The 19,891-nt window shown below is 38.8% G+C and overlaps 1 protein-coding gene across 1 annotated transcript; it reads right to left on the bottom strand.

Moving 5' to 3' along the window:
- Nucleotides 1-1,621: 1,621 nt before the first annotated feature.
- parvaa (parvin, alpha a) lies at nucleotides 1,622-19,552 on the bottom strand. The gene is made up of 13 exons (XM_026365651.1): nucleotides 19,311-19,552; nucleotides 15,915-16,004; nucleotides 15,378-15,448; nucleotides 13,576-13,678; nucleotides 13,248-13,388; nucleotides 10,453-10,568; nucleotides 10,166-10,224; nucleotides 7,921-7,940; nucleotides 7,762-7,823; nucleotides 6,653-6,721; nucleotides 5,346-5,447; nucleotides 3,797-3,869; nucleotides 1,622-2,506 (listed from the first exon to the last, which is right to left on the bottom strand). The coding sequence occupies exons 1-13, from the start codon at nucleotides 19,447-19,449 to the stop codon at nucleotides 2,430-2,432; spliced, it is 1,122 nt and encodes a 373-aa protein (XP_026221436.1). The 5' UTR covers nucleotides 19,450-19,552; the 3' UTR covers nucleotides 1,622-2,429.
- Between the last annotated feature and the right edge of the window lie 339 nt (nucleotides 19,553-19,891).

Below are 19,891 nucleotides of genomic sequence, written 5' to 3'. Positions count from 1 at the left end.
ACTAAATCACAGTATTTGTCAAGGTGGATAATCCGATGGCAATTTCAAATTTACTTTACCATCACCCACTATCTTTTGATTCTAAAGGCACATTCAACTTATAGGACACGTGAAATCAAGCATAATAAATACTACTTAACAACACTGTCAGAGGGATGATTCATTTAGTTTAAAGAGAAATGAAAAAATGTGGTCCTGCATTCATTGTGAATTAGTTGAGAAAATATACACATACACTAACCCCTTGTAAAATTGTTAAGAGTTGCTTTTTGTACAGAATAAACACGTGATTGGGAGTCACACATAGACAGAAGCAGACTAACAGTGGCTCTGATTTATGCTCAGCTAGGCTAACCAGCTGCTGTCTCCAGCTACATACTGCATTTCAGTGTTGAAGCATATTTCTCAAAATACCACACAGTTTCTTGAAGAATTTCTAGAAGTACTGTAGTTACAGTACTTCTAGTTAGAGTTACAGTTACTCTCCAACTCTTGAAACTTTTCAGAACTGACATCCCCGTGTGTAAGACAACACTTGTCCATATCTCCATTACTGTGGTGTGTTTAATCAGAGGAATGTGGCTGTGTCCCAGTGTGAACCTCATGCAGAGCGACAATGCAACAGTAATGCAATAACAATAATGTAACAAGGTAATAACTGGAGCAGCTGAACTGTTCCCCGGGCGAGGGAGCGGAGAGGAAATGATCATAACATGGTTTCAGATCCCTCAGGATCTGTTGCAACTGGCATGAGAGCATCTGAGAGGGCAATCACCACCAGATACTGTTACTCGCCCTAAATGGTACACTACGCTCCAGGCATTCAGTTGACACACACACACACACACACACACACTCACAGTATATATGCCTTTAGATGTTCTCCCTCTACATACTAAATGTATAAGCTCTAAGACTTTCCTAAAAGAAACCTCTGGTCAGACGTCACACTGGATGTGCTTCAGCTTCTCACATACTCTTAATTGATTGAATATGAAATTAAAGCCTTTACAATGTTCTCTCCTTGAAACTCCGAAAGGATTATTTACTTTATAGTTTGAGGGACTACAAACATGTTTTCTGAGTTCACAAAACACAAACACAGACTGGCAACAAAATTAATTGAAAAGCAACTTGGCATCAGAAAAATCTGAGGGTGTTTGCAATGTGATGCGTGGGCATCAGCAGAAAATACAGCAATACCACAATATAATTAATAATAAATCAACACACATATACACATCCTCCTCGACTTTCTTTTCAGAAGCTATTGTGGAATGCGTGGAAAAAATGAACCTTTTCATCTATTCAGTAACTGTTTTATCTATTTCAGACTACGTTGGGGGTGAGATCTAATTCAGAAAGCTGTTACACAGCTTTTCTAACAGTCCATCTCAATTTAACGAGAAGAAAATTGTTGTGGAGGTTCACTTGTCTTCCTGTGTGGGCAAAATTGGAACCACTCTGACCCCAATTTTTGTTTTGTTGGAAACGCGTTCCTCTTTGCTTCCTTTGAGAGGAAAGAAATGCAGTTGCATTCAAGGACTGAAAGATTTAAGGAATGTAATGCATTAAAAACATAAATAGATATATGATTGAAAGAACGTGTTGGCAGCCTGAACAACGGACACGTCTGCATTTAATGTCTTAAAAAGTGAAAAAACACAACATGCAATTTGTTGCCTAAAACATTTAATATATTGAGTCAAATTTCATTTGTCTTGCAGAGAGAAGAGAATGTGTAATAAAAATATGATGTATATAATGTATTAAACTACTTATAGGGTGATTATACAATGCTGATGTATCTCCTTTAAAAATAAGATACACATTACAATAGAAAATACAAAAGTGGCTGATGAGTAAAGCCTCTAATGTTTTACAGTGTGAATACAACAGAGCTTTGGTCAAATATAGCAAATGTTCCTCCACACATGCAGAGGAAATCTAGAGTGTTAAGACAAGTGGGAAGCACATGCATCCCAGTGTTAAGTGTAGGCAGTTGACAGTGATCGCATGTTTAGATACAGGCACTTATGAATGACAGAAACAAGAGCAGAGAGAGAAGAATGTTCAAAAAGAACCTGTATCAAAAGGAACAATAAATATATTTCAACATTTTCTTCTCCGATTTAAAAAGATAGAAGTGTTGTTTGTCTCTGACTTAACTAAACCGCATCTTATTTATTTCATAGGTGTCTATAGGCCTGTAGAAAATGACCTGATTATAATAGAATGCTAAACATTATGAAGCTCACAAACATCTCCGTAGGAATTTAAAATGTGTGTGGTTTGTTATTTAACTGGTCCAAAATGTGATGCACACATAGTAAAAACTTTTACAACAGAAGGACAAACATACAACTGTCTTGTTAAGCTTTAGCATTTAGCCCATGATAAAATGTTTTCCGTCGTGCTACACGTGGTTCTCAGTCGACGTTCCTGTACCTGGTAAAGAGGTTGTAGAGGACGCGCAGTGTCGATTTAAGGTCACAGTTCACTATATCTGGTGGGAAAAAAATAGAAGAATTATAGATGAGCTATTCAACAAGTGAGACTGTGGATTCTTATCTCTATAATAAGGTGAAACATTGCTGCTACAGCTTAATGGCTAGTATGGGCTTTCTTTTAGCAAACAATGGTCAGCAGAGGCCTGCAACGCACTGTGGTTGAACCATGTATTGTGGAAATACGAGCCCCTGAAAATCTCAATCAAACCCAATACAATACAAATATTTTAGAATAATTTTATGAATTATTTTAAAAATTTAAGTTTTAAAAATAATTTGTAATTTTGCACATTATTAGCTAAAAAAGACTCTGCTAAGAAGAATCTATTTTTATTATTCTATTTCTATTTTTTAAAGGGTAACTACACCCATAATGTGTATGTTTTCTCAAATAATGACACAGGGTTTTGTTAGAATTGTCATTTTCTTGTCATTTGTTTTGTATGTGTCAAGTTTATCTGGATCTGTCACTATGGATTTAAATGTTTAGCTCAGCAGAATCCTTTGGCCCCACCCTGATTGTGACAACATAGACGTAGATGTGGTGGTCAGGGAATGGCACTTTTTTGGTACCTAGTTATTTTGAAAATGGCCTATAGTGTCTTCTTTATGAATGAAAAACACCACAATAACTTACTGACATCTCCTATCCTATCGATGTATCTTTTTAACAGACCAGGCCTCAAACCTCATGTAGAGATAACCTTCTATTATAAAGTTATCTGTGGCTATATTCATAAAAATACCAGCTATGGCCTTAACCTGTTTTAAAATTAGATGAATATAACATTTCAGTTGTGATAATCTTAGCTTTAAACATATAACTCAGTTGATTTAGAGATGGTGTTTCATCTCCTTTGCATATTTATCAGACATAGTTGCCACTTTGTTTATTCCTTAAAGCTAAATTCATTGATTTAATTGTCCTTTTGGTGGCAGTGAAACAAGCTATAAACACTGCTTACATTTTATCACCTACCATAAGTTATGGTAACGTGATTAACTTAAAGATGCTAAAATGCTGTGCAGATCTGTGGAGATTTGGATTGAATTTAGATGGATATGTCTGTTCTATTTTAAATACAATTATTTTCACTAATTGTTGTTGCAAAATTATTGATGTGTGCAACTTTACATTTTTTTTATGACAGTAAAAAAAACAAAGACAGAAAAAAGAATTACAAGCTAGATCCCACAAACACTGTTTTTATAAAGTATGTCTACACAAGGCATTGTCTACTGATGCAATGGTTCTAAAGCATAAATGTGTTAAATGTGTGTCCTACCCTCTGGCCTTGGTTTTGGTCTCTCGAGACCTCCATCCTGCATCAGTTCAAAAGAGAAGGACACATTGTGAACCTGCAAGACAGGGACAACTCTGTGAGGAACCTCTACCATTAACACACACACACACACACACACACACACACACGTGCGCACACACTACTACACATCGTGCTGATAACTGAACACTAGAAGTGATTTTTAAATCCCACAATATGCTCTGGATCAAGTCAATCATGTTACCACAGCTTTCTGTGTCCGCAAACATAACACAGATCTGTTCTGTAAGACCATAAGCCTTCGGCAGCTGCACAAACACTCACTCCCTCCTTTATCAATGAATGCATGTCACTGCTGTCTACCAAAAACCTCTGCACAGCAAGAAAGTAACACTGTCATTGATAGAGTTTTTCATACAAGTACCATTTGATTGAATGAATACAAAGAAGTGGAAAGTAGTATTACACTTATAGACTGAAGTAGCACAATACAGAGAATTACATAATGAGAAGATACTGGATGTATATATATATATGAACTGATAATTAAGGTGGACATTTATTCTAACTCTACTCTTAACAATCTTTTATAAGTGGCTTATGTGAAGGTGAAATATTATTCTCAATATCACAGCATTTACAGTTTTGTGCTTTCTTGATATCTTGTGCCACTTTTTACAGCCTTGGTGTATCACCGATAGGCCTCTAGGTCATCAAACACACGCTGACATACACACATACACTGACACACGGAGTAATAGAGCTGCGCCTCTAAGCCACTCCAGTGTTTCCCTGTGCAATAGGAGATTACAGATGCTGTGGGGCTGTTGCCTGTTCTTCTGGGCCAGAAGTGTCAGTGTATGTGTGTGTGTGTGTGTGTGTGTGTGTGTGTGAGAGAGCAGTTGTGTACACTGTGGCACTGATGCCCATTCTGCTTCGCAGCTTGGCAGAGGACGCTGGCCAAGACCCAAACAAAAGGCTACTGTGGTGTCTGTGCAGATTGCCTGTTCAGAATACCGTAGTACTACACAGGCCAATAGAGAGGAGAGATGGCTCTGCACTGAATGGGCTCTGGGGAAAACGGATGGCATTTATCAAGCTATTGAGAGAAGAGTCCTGGCTCTGAGAGCATGAGGCTCCTCAGAAATGGAGCACTGATTTAGGAGTGTGTCTAAAACTATAGGTCAAGACCAACAATGAGTCACAGCCTTGTTTCTCATGGATCTCCAAAAGAAATGACTGGATTTGTCAACATTATGTAGCCTCCACCTACAAGTCTTCAGTAAGTAGACAAAGTTGCAAGAAAGTAAAAAAAAAAAACTACTGTGTGCCTCAGTGTATCATGTTCGGGTAGTGAAGTGAGTAACTGGACATCTTTTTATCGTACTGTGGAACAAGGTCAGTGTTAGAATTCATTGCAACAGATAAAGAGTAAAACATGCAAACATGTGAGAGCCACCTTTCAACCCGGAAGGAAGTGACTGACACTCAAAAAGCATGTTTTCATTTAGGTATTTCTGTAATTCGTTCCTGTAAAAATAATCACCTTTACCTTTTGGTCAAAATTTTCTGGTGTGAGATAAAAGTTGTAGAGTGGTACAAAGTATCCCTCCAGCAACCCCATCAGCAACACCAGATAAACACCATCTGCAAACTGAAACAACAGCACAGTCAGAAAAACAGACCAGCTGGAGCAAGGTGAGTTTATTAATGACTATTAATAATGAGCATTTAGGCCAGCGAACATCTGTGAGTGTGGTGGTTTTACAGACAATAGTTTGCAATGAAAATGTCATCATCACTAACTAAATGGCATATTCAGCACGTGTAGTAGGAGAATCTCAGTGATGAAAATCAGAAAGCCTCCTAAATGTTCTTGTAGGTAAGATATGATTTAAAGTAGATGTTAAAAAATATTTTGGTGTTTCAGACAAACTGCTTCTTAAAATGTTTTAACTAAAAAAAAGAATTTAGTAACAGCCTTGTTTTTCAGGAATACATCTTTTCATTTGAGCTAACATAATTGTAAGAAGGTTTTTCCTGTTCAGTTAGCTTTTTCAATTTATATGAACATACATTAGCAAACAGTTTGTACCACTGGAATACAGGACTAATATTTGATATAATGCCCCTCTGTATGTGGGAAAAAAAGTTATAAAATCAGCTTTTCTTTTAAAAAGACAAAAAGACATTCCTAAATAACTCCCAAATGTTAAAAGAGTAGTAAATGTCCTTGTATTCTGTGTACACCTTTTTTTGTTTATCCAGTAGGCACAGTCTAATCATCCCTAATTGAAAAAACAATGTCTTCCTTGTGAACTTCCACTCTTGCAGAACATAAACCAAAGCCGTGGGGAAAGTCTTTGTTGCTTCTCTTCCTCGACCTTAACATTAAATTATTTTTCGTGTTGTCATGGCTCCCATACGAAGAGGAGATTCCATTCTCAGTCAGACCTGATTAGGTCCTAATTTGTGTTTGGGGTCACTCAGAAATGTCCTTGTTTTTGAAAGAAAATATTTTTTTATAACCATTTTGTTGCTGGAAGTTCCACATATGTGCACAGATGGGCATCATCAGCAAATATTTGTGTTCCAGTGACATGTTGTGTATGCTAATGCAAGTTTATTAGTTTAATAGCAATCATGGTAGCATAGCAGAAAATGAAAACTGAAAATTTATTTAAAGTAAACCCAAACTTTATGTAAATAATGAGCGTAGCTCTTTTCTATGCAGGCACATTGGTAAAAATCCCCTAAAAACTCTTAAATTGTTTTTATCTTAAAATGACATTTTTAAACAGTAAAGTAAGTAAACAGAAAATGTGTGTGTGCGTGTGTAAAAGAGAGAAAGAAATGTACCTGTGTGTCCAATTCAGACACCTCAAGGTTGAGCTTGTTCAGGTGTTTGTTCACAAATGTGATCAATGTCTAAGAAAACAAAAAATAGAAAGATTTGTAACTGTCAAACTAGCAAACAATGTTCATTTACACCAATCTACACAAAATACATCAATGCAGCTGTTTTCACATATGCCCTCTAGACAATGTCTGGAGAATCAGGTACAAACATTGTCTGGAGCTGCTTGTTCACACATGCAGCACACAGGAGAAGAAAGTCTAGGTCAGATGCGTTCTCACTTGGGGAAATAATCTGTTTGTTTTCAGTGAGGGTTAGCCCCCTGGATAAAAAGTGCAGAACAGTTGCTTACAGCACATCGAAGTAGAGCTGTCACATGACTGGAAACAATGTTTTATGCATATAATCACATTTGCTGAAGGAGAAAGCACGGTAAATATTTCCTATTCTTCCTGAATAGTCGTGCTGAGTTGTGAAGCCATTGGACAGTTACCTGCTGTATTTAACATGGAATCACATGAACATTACATGGACTTTGTACTAAGCTTGCAGGATAAAGTCAATTTAATGGCACAGACATTTGCATTTCTCATCTGCAGCTCACCTGGATAATGTCCAGAGACATTTAGGGTTCCAGTGCATGTGTGAAAGCAGCTTGTGACACAAAGGCACCTCTGGGAGCTATGGCTCTTACAAGTTTTACTTTTTCTTTTTTTTTTTTAAACCAACTCGTCCATTGTCAAGAAAATTTGTCCATTAGTGTCTCGTGACTGCATTTGGCTTCTCGGTTGTTAACAAATCAAACAAAAAGGTCAGACTTTGTTTCCATGACAATAATGACATGAAGTCCTACATTTGTTATGGGGTAAAGTGTTAAGGGTACAACTAATCTCAGAAGACTGTTTCCATTTCAAATATCAGTGAACTAATCTATACCTACATCTACATCACAATAATCTTTCCATGTATGCATGTTCTAATCCTTAAGGAATTAAATCAAATACATACACAAACACCACATTTGTAAATATTTACATATTATTTGCCATTTCTCCATGGTGGTGCCAGACATGACTGATACATTCGCAGTCCAAATGAAAAACCCTAATACCTTTTTGACGACATTCAGTTTATCTGGAGCATGGTCGAACAGGGTGTCAAAAGCATCACGTTCTGTGGAGAATAAACAAAGTCAATAATTAATTTAGAAAAAAAAAGAAAAGAAAAAGAACATTCTTGATAATAGAATCAGAAATGAGAAATAACATACCGTGTCTGCCAGAGAACGCCCTAAGAAAAGTATTAAAATAAAAAATAAAACAGAGGAAAGAGAGAAAAAAGGAGACAAAATATGTCAAGTGCACAAACCAGAGGGTTTTTCTACTTACTTTTACAATTGTAAACCTGAATATTCATAGAATACAAAAGAAAATAATAAAAATAACATGCTGCTGCTTTTGCTTCAATCACAGAGGAATGTAGAGAATGGAGGGATTATGTCACAGCAATGACAATACAATAATGTAGCTAGGGTATCATAATTCGATTAACAAATAACCAAATAACCAGAGTATCATCTGTGGGACAGTCCCAGTGGCCACATACTATAGCACAATGCAATCATGTCAACAGCACAACAGTGCTGTTGGGTATTAACACAATGAAGACGTGCGCGTGCAGGGTTTCTGCGGGAATGGAGCACCTCTCTTGTCTCTTATTACAATGTTAGCACTTTGGAGGATGTTGTTGTTGGAAAGGGGTCAGGTGGTTTTGGAGGACAGGGAACAGTGCAGCGCAAGTGTCCCTGAGGAAGAGATATCGCAATGGGCAGGCCAAGAAGAAATGGCAGGCATGCACGCTCTCTCTCTCTCTCATACATACACACACACACACACACACACACACACACACACACACACGTTGTAATCAGTCATGGCAAAGGCAGGCAGGTCTGGGCAATGGCTCTGGTGGTGTGGTAATAACCGTATTTCCACTTTGTGTGTGTGTGTGTGTGTGTGTATTATTAACAGTGTATCTATCTACCATGACAAGATTTGTGTGTGTGGCGCTTGCTGTTATCTCCCTCGTTGCTGCTGTCAGGCTGCAGGACAGCCTCACAGCAAGGGGGGGAAAACAGTATGTGTGACAGAAAGCATTTGTGTGTGTGAGTGTGTTAAATTGTCTAATTCTTCAGCTAAGGGTGCCTTCACATCTTTAGTTGAAATAAAATGGTTGTTAATTTATATCTGCACAATAGTTCTTGTAGAAGTAAATCAAATCTTTCTAAAGCTAAATGAGTGGAACAAATGTGTTATCAGAGGACATTCTGTGGGGTTCTACTGACAGAGCTGATAATAGAACCTCAATATTTTTGATGTTCTGATTGAAATGTGTCAGTCAGATGGAAGATCTGTTAAAGAACAAAAGGTGGCATCTAACATCTGGTCAGATTCATCAACTTGTTTAGTTTTCTTTGGTTGACTATTTCTGATATAAACAATAATACTGCCATAAAGGACAGATGGGTGCATGTTTACTACTAGGGCTGCACAATTAATGGAAATGTATCTTCATTTGCAATTTCAGCTTCCAACGATTATGAAAACAAGATCTTCAAGAGAAAATATTTATTGTGCCACACTGAACTCTAATTCTCATCCAAATTATCTGTGAATAATAGTATTTACATATTTCTAATGACGACCATCACTCTGCTTTAATAGACACATTGATTTTTTTCTCCAGTCTCTATTACTATTACAGCCTGTAAAACTTTTATGTATAAATTATTTGTGTTGACTCTAATTATTTGGCAGTGTGACTGACTCTGCTGCTAGCAAAGCTTAATGTCGCTAGAGAACACTTAGGTAGCAGCTTCCCATTTCTAAAAGCCATTGATTGTTGCTGTTAAGACAACAAAAACCTGCAGTAGTGCCATCATCTATGTGCAGCTGCCCAAAAAAAATAGTCCAGCTGGGACTCAGTAGGTTAAATGGTCGCCCATGAACTACTGGGTCAGTGATTTGAGCAGTGGTTCAACTTGGCCACATGTTAAAGTGTCCCTGGCCAAAACACTGAGCCCTTGGTGCCTTAGATGTAGCTGGTTGTCCCCATGGAGATTAATTAAGTGTCTATTATCACTATTATCATTTTGCACTTGATTGGACCAACAGATTAAAAGAAAATGCAGCCAGACAACAAACATTAGAATAATCTTGCACTCTGAAATCCATGTGTCATTGATCAGCACACAGCGCACTTACCAACATAGCTAGTTTGTGATGTTCAGTTGCAAAAACAAAAGAGGAAAGGAAAGAATCTACTCTACTACTACTGATAAAGTGGAATTTTTCTTACAGAAAACATCTTTTTTTTGCATTCTGCATTAACATTTTTGTTAATGCAGAAATTATGTTTATTACAAGCAGTTTCTTCACCAGTAATAACATCTGTGCAGTGCAGTCTAAATGCTACACATGTACAAATAAGAATTCAGATAGCGTAAGTGTACTTACTCTGTGTTGCCGGTGATTTGCTCTTGAATTTGTCTGGACTGGAGGATGCCCTCTCTTTTCTGACAGACATAAAGGGAGGATAGAATATAACATGTGATTTTTCCCCCCATTTACAGAAAATGAAAGACAGGGAAAAAAAGCAGGTGGTTACAATAAAAAAGAAAAAAAATCAGAGAAGAATTCACAATAGTGGATAGTAATAAAAGCTGCATTCTCAATAAAGGAGACGCAAGTAAAGTCATGCTGTACTGCATGATATGGAAACTGAACAGCAATACTATACCCACCTGGACGACCACTACTTGAATAGAAACGTGGTCAGGCAATCTGATTGGTGCTCTGAAGTGTTGTGACAGCGCCACCAGCAGGTGCAGGATGGCAACTATACTCTTAGCATGGACCGCTAGCATGAACAAAAGGAGGAGCATCAAAACAGTTAAAACAGGACAACAATAAAATAAAACATTACAATACTAATTATGTAAATGACGAAAGTACATGACAAATGTGTGGGCTCATTAGCAAAATCAAAACATTTTTTATTATATATTATACTATTATTATTTGTTTGTCTTATATTTAAAGCAACTGAAACTTCATCCTAATGTTGCTTGTGGTGGTTCCACACATGTATACATGTCAGCTGTTGTACGTGAAGGATCTGCTGAGCTACACAAAGCAGTTCTTCAATGTCTTAACTAAAAAACACAAAGACAACACAATTTTTCAATTTTACAAAAATTAATGTATCATTTGAACACTCGGCCAGCAAACAACAAGTCCCACATTTTCTCTTATTTTTTAAGAATTTAGAAGAGGTTTTATGTAGCAAGGTCAGTTCATTGATAAATTGAAACTCAAGATGCCAAAGGTTGCCTTAGAGCAATGTATCCGAACTGAGAAAAACAAAACAAAAAAACATAAATACTAAGTATAAATTGTACAGCATGAATGAATTCATGCACAAAAACCCTGTTTAGTCAGACGCACTCAGCTACAAAGTCATCCGAACAAATAGGATTTACCTTTAGATACACAAAACAATCAGGATCAATTAAGTGTCTAAAACAAGCCTTTGATTGTACCCCATGGTGATGGCCAATCACAGAGACGAAGCTAAAAGCCTTCATCAAACATATTAGATCCTCAGTGCATAGGAAGATAACATAAGTTGCATCAGGAACGAGTGTTTTTCGACAGCCTCTGAGTGTGGGGATGAAAGTAGAGAGAAAACAAAAAGTGAATTGATTGAACGAAAGCTCCTCAAATAAAAGGACAGCAAAATCAATTACATTCCCCGGTATTCATGGTGCTATTTAGCAGTGTGGAGACATCTCTCACAAATAGATTTCCAAGGACAAACGCAGACCAGAGGTGCATTTAAGTCCGTCATATTAGTTAGCTTGGAATTATTTGATATGGCCTTTCTGTACTGCGCTATTCTAACTAAATAAATTCTGCTCCTCGCCAAACAGCTTTACTCTCTGTGTCTCTATCCATGTCATCTAATTTTCTGTCTTACTCATTCAGTTCATTTGCTCTTTAACCACATGCCCCACATCCACTTTCTCCTTCTCTGTCACATTGTACATACAATGTATGTTACAGCTAATAAGGTAGAGGCTGGAGCCTGATGGTAATTAGTATGTTCCATCAAAGGAGAGGTGGAGAGCTCTATTGATACACATGCCTACATCTGCTGTTCTTAATCTGAAAGCTCACAGCTCAATTAGAAGTGTATTAATCTAATGGCAAGACAGTCAGTGCATTCATACATTAATCCTTTAAGTGGAGGTTGTGGAACAACAGGACATGAAGCTAATACTCAACAAAACAAACTTGTAATGTCTTTTTTTTTTTACAATTATATAATTAATAAAACATCAGGTGAGCTGTTGTAATGCCAGCTACAGCTATTCATAGATGTGCAGACAGTTACTGGATCAACGTGATGGTTTCGAAAATCCTTCATATCTCAAAAAAACATCTATGAGAATAACAACTAATACGATGAGATGTGTATTAAGGCTTGGTGATATGAAATATCATGAAGTTTAAATCAAAAGCACATGTGAGACGTCCCAACTTTTATTAGAACTGATGTAATCCAATGTCAACTTTGGAAGTGACCTTTTTGTCCTGTACTACAAAAATACCTATATATTCATGTAATATTAATGCACCACCATTGGTGTTTACAGTTACCATAGTTAAAGGTGTTCTCATCTCGTCATATATTGGAGAAGTCCATTCATTTGTTCACAGATACTGTTATTGTCACTTTACTCTGCAGAGCAAAGAGGGATTCAGGAGATTCTCTCACATTTTGTCCAGGTTGTCCCAGCGGCTGCTGCGTGTTCTTGCCTAACGTTAATTATCAATGGACTCATTTCGATGACAAAAACTGTGAGCCTGTGGGGCAGGATTTGCACACAACAGATTACAGTCATAAGAATACAACTACTTTTACTTGATGTTACACAATGTCTGGTTTAATTGTTGTTATTGCTATCGGGGTTTTCATCTTCTATTCTTTATACGATGCTTCATAAGTCCATCATGTGGCTGCAGATATTTGTCCCACAGGATCGGTCAGGTCTCATCTTATCTTTAAGGGTTACTCTGCAGCAGATTTTGTTTCACAGCAGTCATTCAGCCAGTTGATTCATTAGCTTAAAACACATTTCAATTTTATCACATCTAACTAATGGAGAGATGAAATGTTTAACAGTGTTCTGTATCACTGGCTACATAAGTACTTCCATACTTGCACAGTGTAATGAAACTCAATATAATCTCTGTGCTGTGTAATCTCAAAGCCATTTTGGAATAAGGCTGTAACATAACAAAATGTGGAAAAGGTTAGAGCACTGTGAATAGTTCCTGGATGCACTGTAGCTTTCCAGCAGATAGACAGCACATAGTACGCTGTAACAGTACAAGACCAAAACTGAATGTCTTCTGTAGAGAAGCTGAGCTAGTGCAGCAAAAACAGCACCAGATATAAGAAAAATCTATTAAAAGACACACAACCTTCTTATAGTTGTATAGAAACAGCAAAAATATTAGAGAGGCTTCTTACAGTCAACGTTCCAGCGAATGTTCCTGGTGGAGAGTTTGAGCGAGTCGTTGATGCGTTCTAAAACAGTCTGCAGCTTCTGTTTCTGGGCTATCTCCGACTGGGTCACCTCAGCCACGTTTAGTTTCTCACCTTCCAGCTTTTCTAAAGGCAAACATACACATAAATTCATATAAACTCAATATGTATAAACATAAAATAAGTATCTATTTTTTGTATCACTGCAAAAGTATTTAGTACAACATGGAGTTAATATTTAGAGACAGTTTATGTAACGGTCTGGGATTCTCAGTAGTAGAACATCATTTGTGGGTATGGTTCAACTCCTTACCAAACAGTTTCTGCAGGACCTGTCCATCATACAGATCTTCAGCCAGATCCTTCACAATGATCCTCTCTCCCACCAGAACATCATTTATCCAGTCAATCAACACCTACATGGGAAGAATAAAGACACACAACTCCGTTATCTCAAGTTATTTCAACTTGCAGTGGTTTACAATCTTTTCGACTTCTGTTGTAATGATTCTAAAATTTGATTTAACCTGAAATGATTGTAGAGCTCTTCAACATGGTGAAAAACGTGTTCTGTTGCCAGTTTCATAAATTTGACATTCTTGGTGGATCTTTTCCAGGACCAGTTACAGGAGTCTCTGAAACTGGAGCTTTGGGTTTTTTTCACAAATTTTGAAACTAGCAGTCTGAAGTGTAGCTGGGTCACTCAAGGACTTTGGGACTCTGCTGAGCCAGAGCCGTGTTGATTAGGTGATATGCTAAGCACAACGAGTCCTGCTGCAACATAAATCATTGCATATTTGACTTCGATAACTCTCCAGTCTTTGTGTGTGCAGCCGATGCCTGCTCCGCAGCATAATGCTGCTAAATTAAATCTTAAAGTATGATGTGTATGTATGATGTAATGAGGTGGATTACTCAAAAAACCTAAAAGAGACTGGCACGTACTTTTCACAATAGTTACTGTCTTGTCTTTACTTATTTCTGCCCTGTAACACAAATTACGCAGGGATCCAGAATAAATTGGGTAAAAAAAGATACAGTGGTAATGAAAAGTAGATGTAAATTAAGAGGTCTTCTGAGATCTCTTTTATGAGAGACATGACTCACATCAGCTCATGCTGACGTTTTATAAATCAACATAGCTCTAAACCACAGCTCCATTCTCGTTTCATTGACTGAACTCCAGGTTTGCAACCAACACGTGATTCCAGATACAGTCAGGATGCAGGATGGACTCCAGAGGACTGTTTATTATCAGCTTGAAAATACTGTATTTATACTTGGTGAAGCTAATGTCACACTTAGCTGAGAGATTGACAGTAACTACAGCTTTACATGAATTTAGTTTTATTTTATGCTTTATTCAAGTTATTTTACCTCCATTTGTCTATGTAGGCTCTATAGGTCCCACTGCCTGTCCATCTCTATCTAGTATCTCACTCTGCATCAGCATGTTTGTCTTTTTTTCCAGTTCAGTGCAAATTTCAGAGTTTCTAAAAAGTCTAGGCTGTTAGTTGGTGTGCCTGTTTGTTTTGACACAAGAACACATTGCGGTTTTGTCTACTGACCAAACTTTGAGTTGTTAAGTGTGTCCACACTCTACTCAGTTGTCAGGTGCGTGCTGCTTCCAGGCTGTCAAAGACAGTTCTTAACTGGCCAGTGTTAAGCTGTGTCCCCACATTTACTTTTTCTGTAGAATGTCTCTATGAGAGAATAGTGTAGATTGTTGGGGGATATTTCTGGATTTTTTTTCTCATATTTGTTTTTATAATTTTTATTGGATTGAAGATAAAGGAAACAATGTTCTGTGGAGGACTATTAATAGGAATGTTACTGTATGCTTGGTAAATGTGATAATTATGCAATGGATCTATGTGCTTGCGACTACCTTAGTGGAACATTTTTTGTAATTAATGAATAAGAAATTAATTCTTAATAATTAATAAGAATTATCTAAAGTATGATAGCTGTAATAACAAGTTGATCACATGATGCATGTAAAAAACTGGGACACCACACTGATACAGGTCTGTCTGATAAAATGTGTGGTGAATAAAGTTTAAGAAGAGTACTGCAACATGTTTTCATACTGGTGGTTCGAGATACAAACCATACCTTCATGAGCTCCTGCAGTTTGCGGTCATTCTTAGAGTTGGGGTCCACCATGGTGCGAACTTCATTCTCCTCTAAAGGATAAGCAGAAACAAGACAAATGTTAAAGCTGAGGAGGAACACTAATTTTCAACTTAACAACATTCCCAGAAAGCCTTTTATCGCAAGTCATAAAGTGGTATAACCAGACTATTAGCAAATGGTGACAAACTGACCACATGATTTGTGCATTACAATCATTATCTACAGGGGAACAGTTGTAACAGCACACATGCAGAAACTGCCACTGCATTTCAACTCTGCAGTCTAAAAGTAGTTACAAAAATATGCATACATTTAAAAAGATACAACAATTAATGGCAAATTCTAACATTCTGAGAGTTGGTCAAATGTGTTCTGGACCATGTAGATATCTACTGAACTACAAAAGCATCACGACCTGGAACACAGAACCTCCTCAGATCTTCACAGTGCTTCCTTTGAGCTCATTCATAACCTGTGTGTCTGTGTTTAACAAGGGCTGTGGGTGTAGATACTTACCTAACATTGTGTCTTCAGGATCCAGCTCATAGTGGGAAGGGCTGAGAGGAAGGTTGATGGCATTTATCCCCTCTTCCTGAAGCTCGGACACTATGAGAAAGAACAACCATCAAACCCATTTTTAAGACAGATGTCTGACACATCACATGTACATCAGTCATGACAAAGAGACAACACCACCCTGAATAAGAATCACTGGCAGTGTTCAGAAGTAGCTTGGACAGCTCCCTAAATGTTCCCTTGGTTTCACAAACAACCATTAGCAGGCCCTCTGTCGAGAGCCACTTGACGTCAGACAAACACAGACTGGTGCTGCTTCCTGCTTCTCAGCAGGCTTTATAGAAGCCCAGCATGCCATTCTTCTCAGTGTGTCAGATACCTGAGGAGGCTTGATCACCACAGATCTGTTGTGTGTGTGTGTGTGTGTGTGTGTGTGTGTGTGTGTGTGTGTGTGTGTGTGTGTGTGTGTGTTCTGATAGCATGGGGTGAACATCCTGTGCATTTTTCTACCTTCACTGGAACAACATCCTCTCAATCAACACCATCCACGAGTGCTTCCATGCTTCCATGTACAGTTTACCTGCTAGAACATGCAAAAAGGTTCGAGAATATTCCAGTTTGAAACACATAACACCCAAACTACAAATACAGTCACCATGAATCCAGTTTGTTAAAATAAAATATCACTTCTTCTCAAATATATGACAGCTCCCTTTGAATTTATTTTCTGATGCTAGAACATCATTTAGACACAGGTTGTTGAACTGCATGACACATAGCGTAATATAGGGTTGAATCGGTATGAATGTATGTTAGGCTCTCTTGTTGTTTGTGTTTGTATCAAGAAATATGGGTAAGAACAGCAGGTACAGTCAACAATGCAAGTGTCACTACTCCCCTCCAATGTTTCCATGGTAACCAGTGAAAACATTAAATGTCTAAAGGTCCACCAAACGGTGACCCCCATGCAATACGGTGCACAGAAGCCTGCACAGATTACACACCATGCACCAATATAGTGAAGCGAAACATCCTCTGCACCATGAAAAGTAAAATATAGGAAAATCCAACCTAAAAAAGCTAACTAAGTATATATATATATATATATATATATATATATATGCTCGGTAGTGTTTGCAAAATTTAGCTAGATAATATCTTCTAACTGAGGTTATAAATAAATCCACTGCGTTTATTCTTCTTCTTTGCTACAGTTGAAACAATGGATCACAGTTCAGTGACTGATGAACTGCTGTTGGAGCATAGAGATAAAGAAATGGGTATCAGAACTAAACGTTAAAACATCAGAAAATAAAAGGAATTTCTTTTTCTCATCACTCTCTGCATTAAAAATGAATCAACCAGCACTGTTCGGCATTGTGTGGGCATGCTTTTCATTCCCACATAATGTGGTCATGTCAAATCACAAGTGTGAACACATTTTGGAAGAATATCTGTTTAAAATTAAGAGTTGTTTTTGGTTATGAGTCCTCTAAGGACAGTAATTTAACAAAAGACAGAAGGAGCAGAAAAAAAAGTTGAACAATGGATAGTATTGTCAGATTATGGGCATAAAGTGGAGTTAAAAGCCTTTTTTAGCCACCGTCAGCGGCTAATTCACGTATGGAAGTAACTGCTCTACAGCAATACCAGAACAATTAGCACAATCTGATGTTGCTTTCCTCCATCACTGCTATTTAAGGATGTGTTAGTATTCAGACACCTGAGCTAGGTGATATTGAGTCAACTCTGCGTATGAAACTGAACATAGATCACAAGCTTTCTCTGTGTCCTCGCCGTGCAGCGCTCCTCCTCCGGGCCAGTGTCATAAAATGACTATTCACCTCTATGCTTGAATAAGGGTAACAATAAGACGCCACGGCAACAGATGCACCATTCAGGATTGTGTCTTCAGTGCGACACGTATGTTTACAGAAGGATTGCATGCGTGTGCTCTGGTTGCGTCCTACCTGGAGGGCAGAGTGCTCCACAGCCCATGTCTGTCTGTCTGTCTGTCTCCGTCCCCCAGCCGTGTGCATCCTCTCCTGGCTAGCAGGACCAGCTTTCTCCCCTGCTGCTCATCCTACACAGGCTGAGCTCGCAAGTCTCAAATAGAACCGTAATTGCCCTATCTTCATACAGGATATACAATTATATATTACCTCTCCTGTTTTACGTGCTGTAATTTTCTGTTTGCACTACACACGGCACACAGTTGGTGTCTCCCTGTTTGCAGTATTGCACAGCGCACAGAGCCAGTGCTCTCAAACCCTGACCTTCTCCTGCCTTTCTCATCCTTTACCCCCTTTTCCTTTTCTCTTTTTCATCCCGCCGTTACTCTTACTGCTCAAGCCAGCAGCCCTTCTCTCCCCGGCACAGGCAGCTACAGCCATAAACGTCACGAGGACTTAAATTTAATCAATGATCAACATAAGAGTGTCCAGCCCACATTTTCCATCAAATCATGGAACACACTGCAGATGTCCCACACACTGCACTCAGCGTTGGTGTTAGTGTGCGTGTGTGTGTGTGTGTGTGTGTGCGTTGAACACGAGCCAGCATGAATATAATGTGATTGCATGCATGTCTTGTGGGCAAAAGACAACATAAAATGGGGCTCAGCTGTGCAACAGCATCCTGAATGACACAAAGTAATCATCCAATTGAAGGAGACCTTTCTCATTCCATGATAAAACCTGGCCTTTAACAGTGAATGTCAGGCTGAAGCCAGCTGTATTTCCAGAGCAACACTGCACGACTATAAACGGAGCTGGCTGTTTTTAAAAAAAAAGGGCTTTTTTGATGTGTTCTGTAAATTCAGGAAGGTCCAACATAGGAGGGTTTATAAGGTAATGTGCACAAAGGTGTGCAGCCCCGGTGCATCCATACTGCTGTCCTGTGTCTGACCCTGACCTCTGACCTCCAGGAACCAAGCTTGGAGCGTCTCCCTGGGAGGAAGCTGAGTGCTGCTGAAGGATGCTCCCACACAGCCTGTGTCAGCAGGGAGGCGGTGAGCGGACCCTGCGGCTGTGTTTACTCCCTCCTCACTCCTCCCTGCTCGCTGTAGTAGAGGATTCAATACCTTACATGGATACAGAGCCGAGCCGCGGCCACCAGCAGCCACACGGGCCGAGTTTTACGGCGTTTCTTTGAGCCCAAAGTCCGTTCAGAGCTGAAATAAAAGAACTTGTCGGCTGATTGAGGACATGTGTGGTCGCGCTGCCGGTTTGAAGCTGAAGTTAACTTCACGTTAGCGCCGCTGGGTCCGAGGTGAACTCGGCTTCAGCTTCACTTCTCCACAGTAACGTTACAGTACAAATGTGTTTCCTTTCTTTTCTTTTCTTTATTTTATTTTGTTTTATTTTGTTTTATTTTGTTCTGCCAGCTGCTGTTTACCTTCTTTAGCCTTTTTCCTTCTTGCCAAAGTTCCTCCAAGTTTCCCCAGGAAAGAGTCGTCTTTCTTTCTGGAAGACGGAGATTTAGGCGTCGTCGGTGACTTCGGGGAGGACGGAGACTTCTGGGGCGAAGACGCCATCGTCGCGATGATGATTTAATCCGGGACCGTGAACGCTGAACGGTCCGAGTTGACGTGGAAATAAAAGTTGGTTGTGGAGTCAAGTTAAAAAAAAAAAAAAAAAAAATCACCGTCCACTCCCTAAAGCGGAAACGGAATTCCAGACATTTTTTTCAGATGTTGTCTGGAGCGAGTGGCCCCTCCTCTGCGGAGGAGGACCGGGAGAGCAGGCAGCACACTGACCGCGGGGACAGGAAGCCTCCGCCGGGTTCGGGTACAGCTGCTGACCCGGGAGTAACATGATCATCATGGGGTCATCATGGGACCTTCATGTGTTTGGTTTCTTTACGGGGGTTTAACTGGCTTGTTAAAATGTAGCAAAGACATGAGTTAAATACACAAACTAAAAGGTTTTGCACATAAACTGCACCAGCACAAGTGGAAGTAGACTACTCTTTTAAAA

The sequence above is a fragment of the Anabas testudineus genome, chromosome 6 (assembly GCF_900324465.2).
Source record: "Anabas testudineus chromosome 6, fAnaTes1.2, whole genome shotgun sequence".
NCBI classification, from domain to species: Eukaryota; Metazoa; Chordata; class Actinopteri; order Anabantiformes; family Anabantidae; genus Anabas; species Anabas testudineus.
This window is presented reverse-complemented; position numbering and strand designations above follow the sequence as displayed.

Bases quoted from the DNA above. Each gene is read 5' to 3' on its own strand.
- parvaa (XM_026365651.1), bottom strand. From the start codon at position 19,449: ATGGCGTCTTCGCCCCAGAAGTCTCCGTCCTCCCCGAAGTCACCGACG. The intron at 7,824-7,920 runs GTATGTTATTTC...TATTCTCCACAG, and splicing joins GGCGTTCTCTGGCAGACACG to AACGTGATGCTTTTGACACC. The intron at 3,870-5,345 runs GTAAAGGTGATT...CCTGTCTTGCAG, and splicing joins CAGAAAATTTTGACCAAAAG to GTTCACAATGTGTCCTTCTC.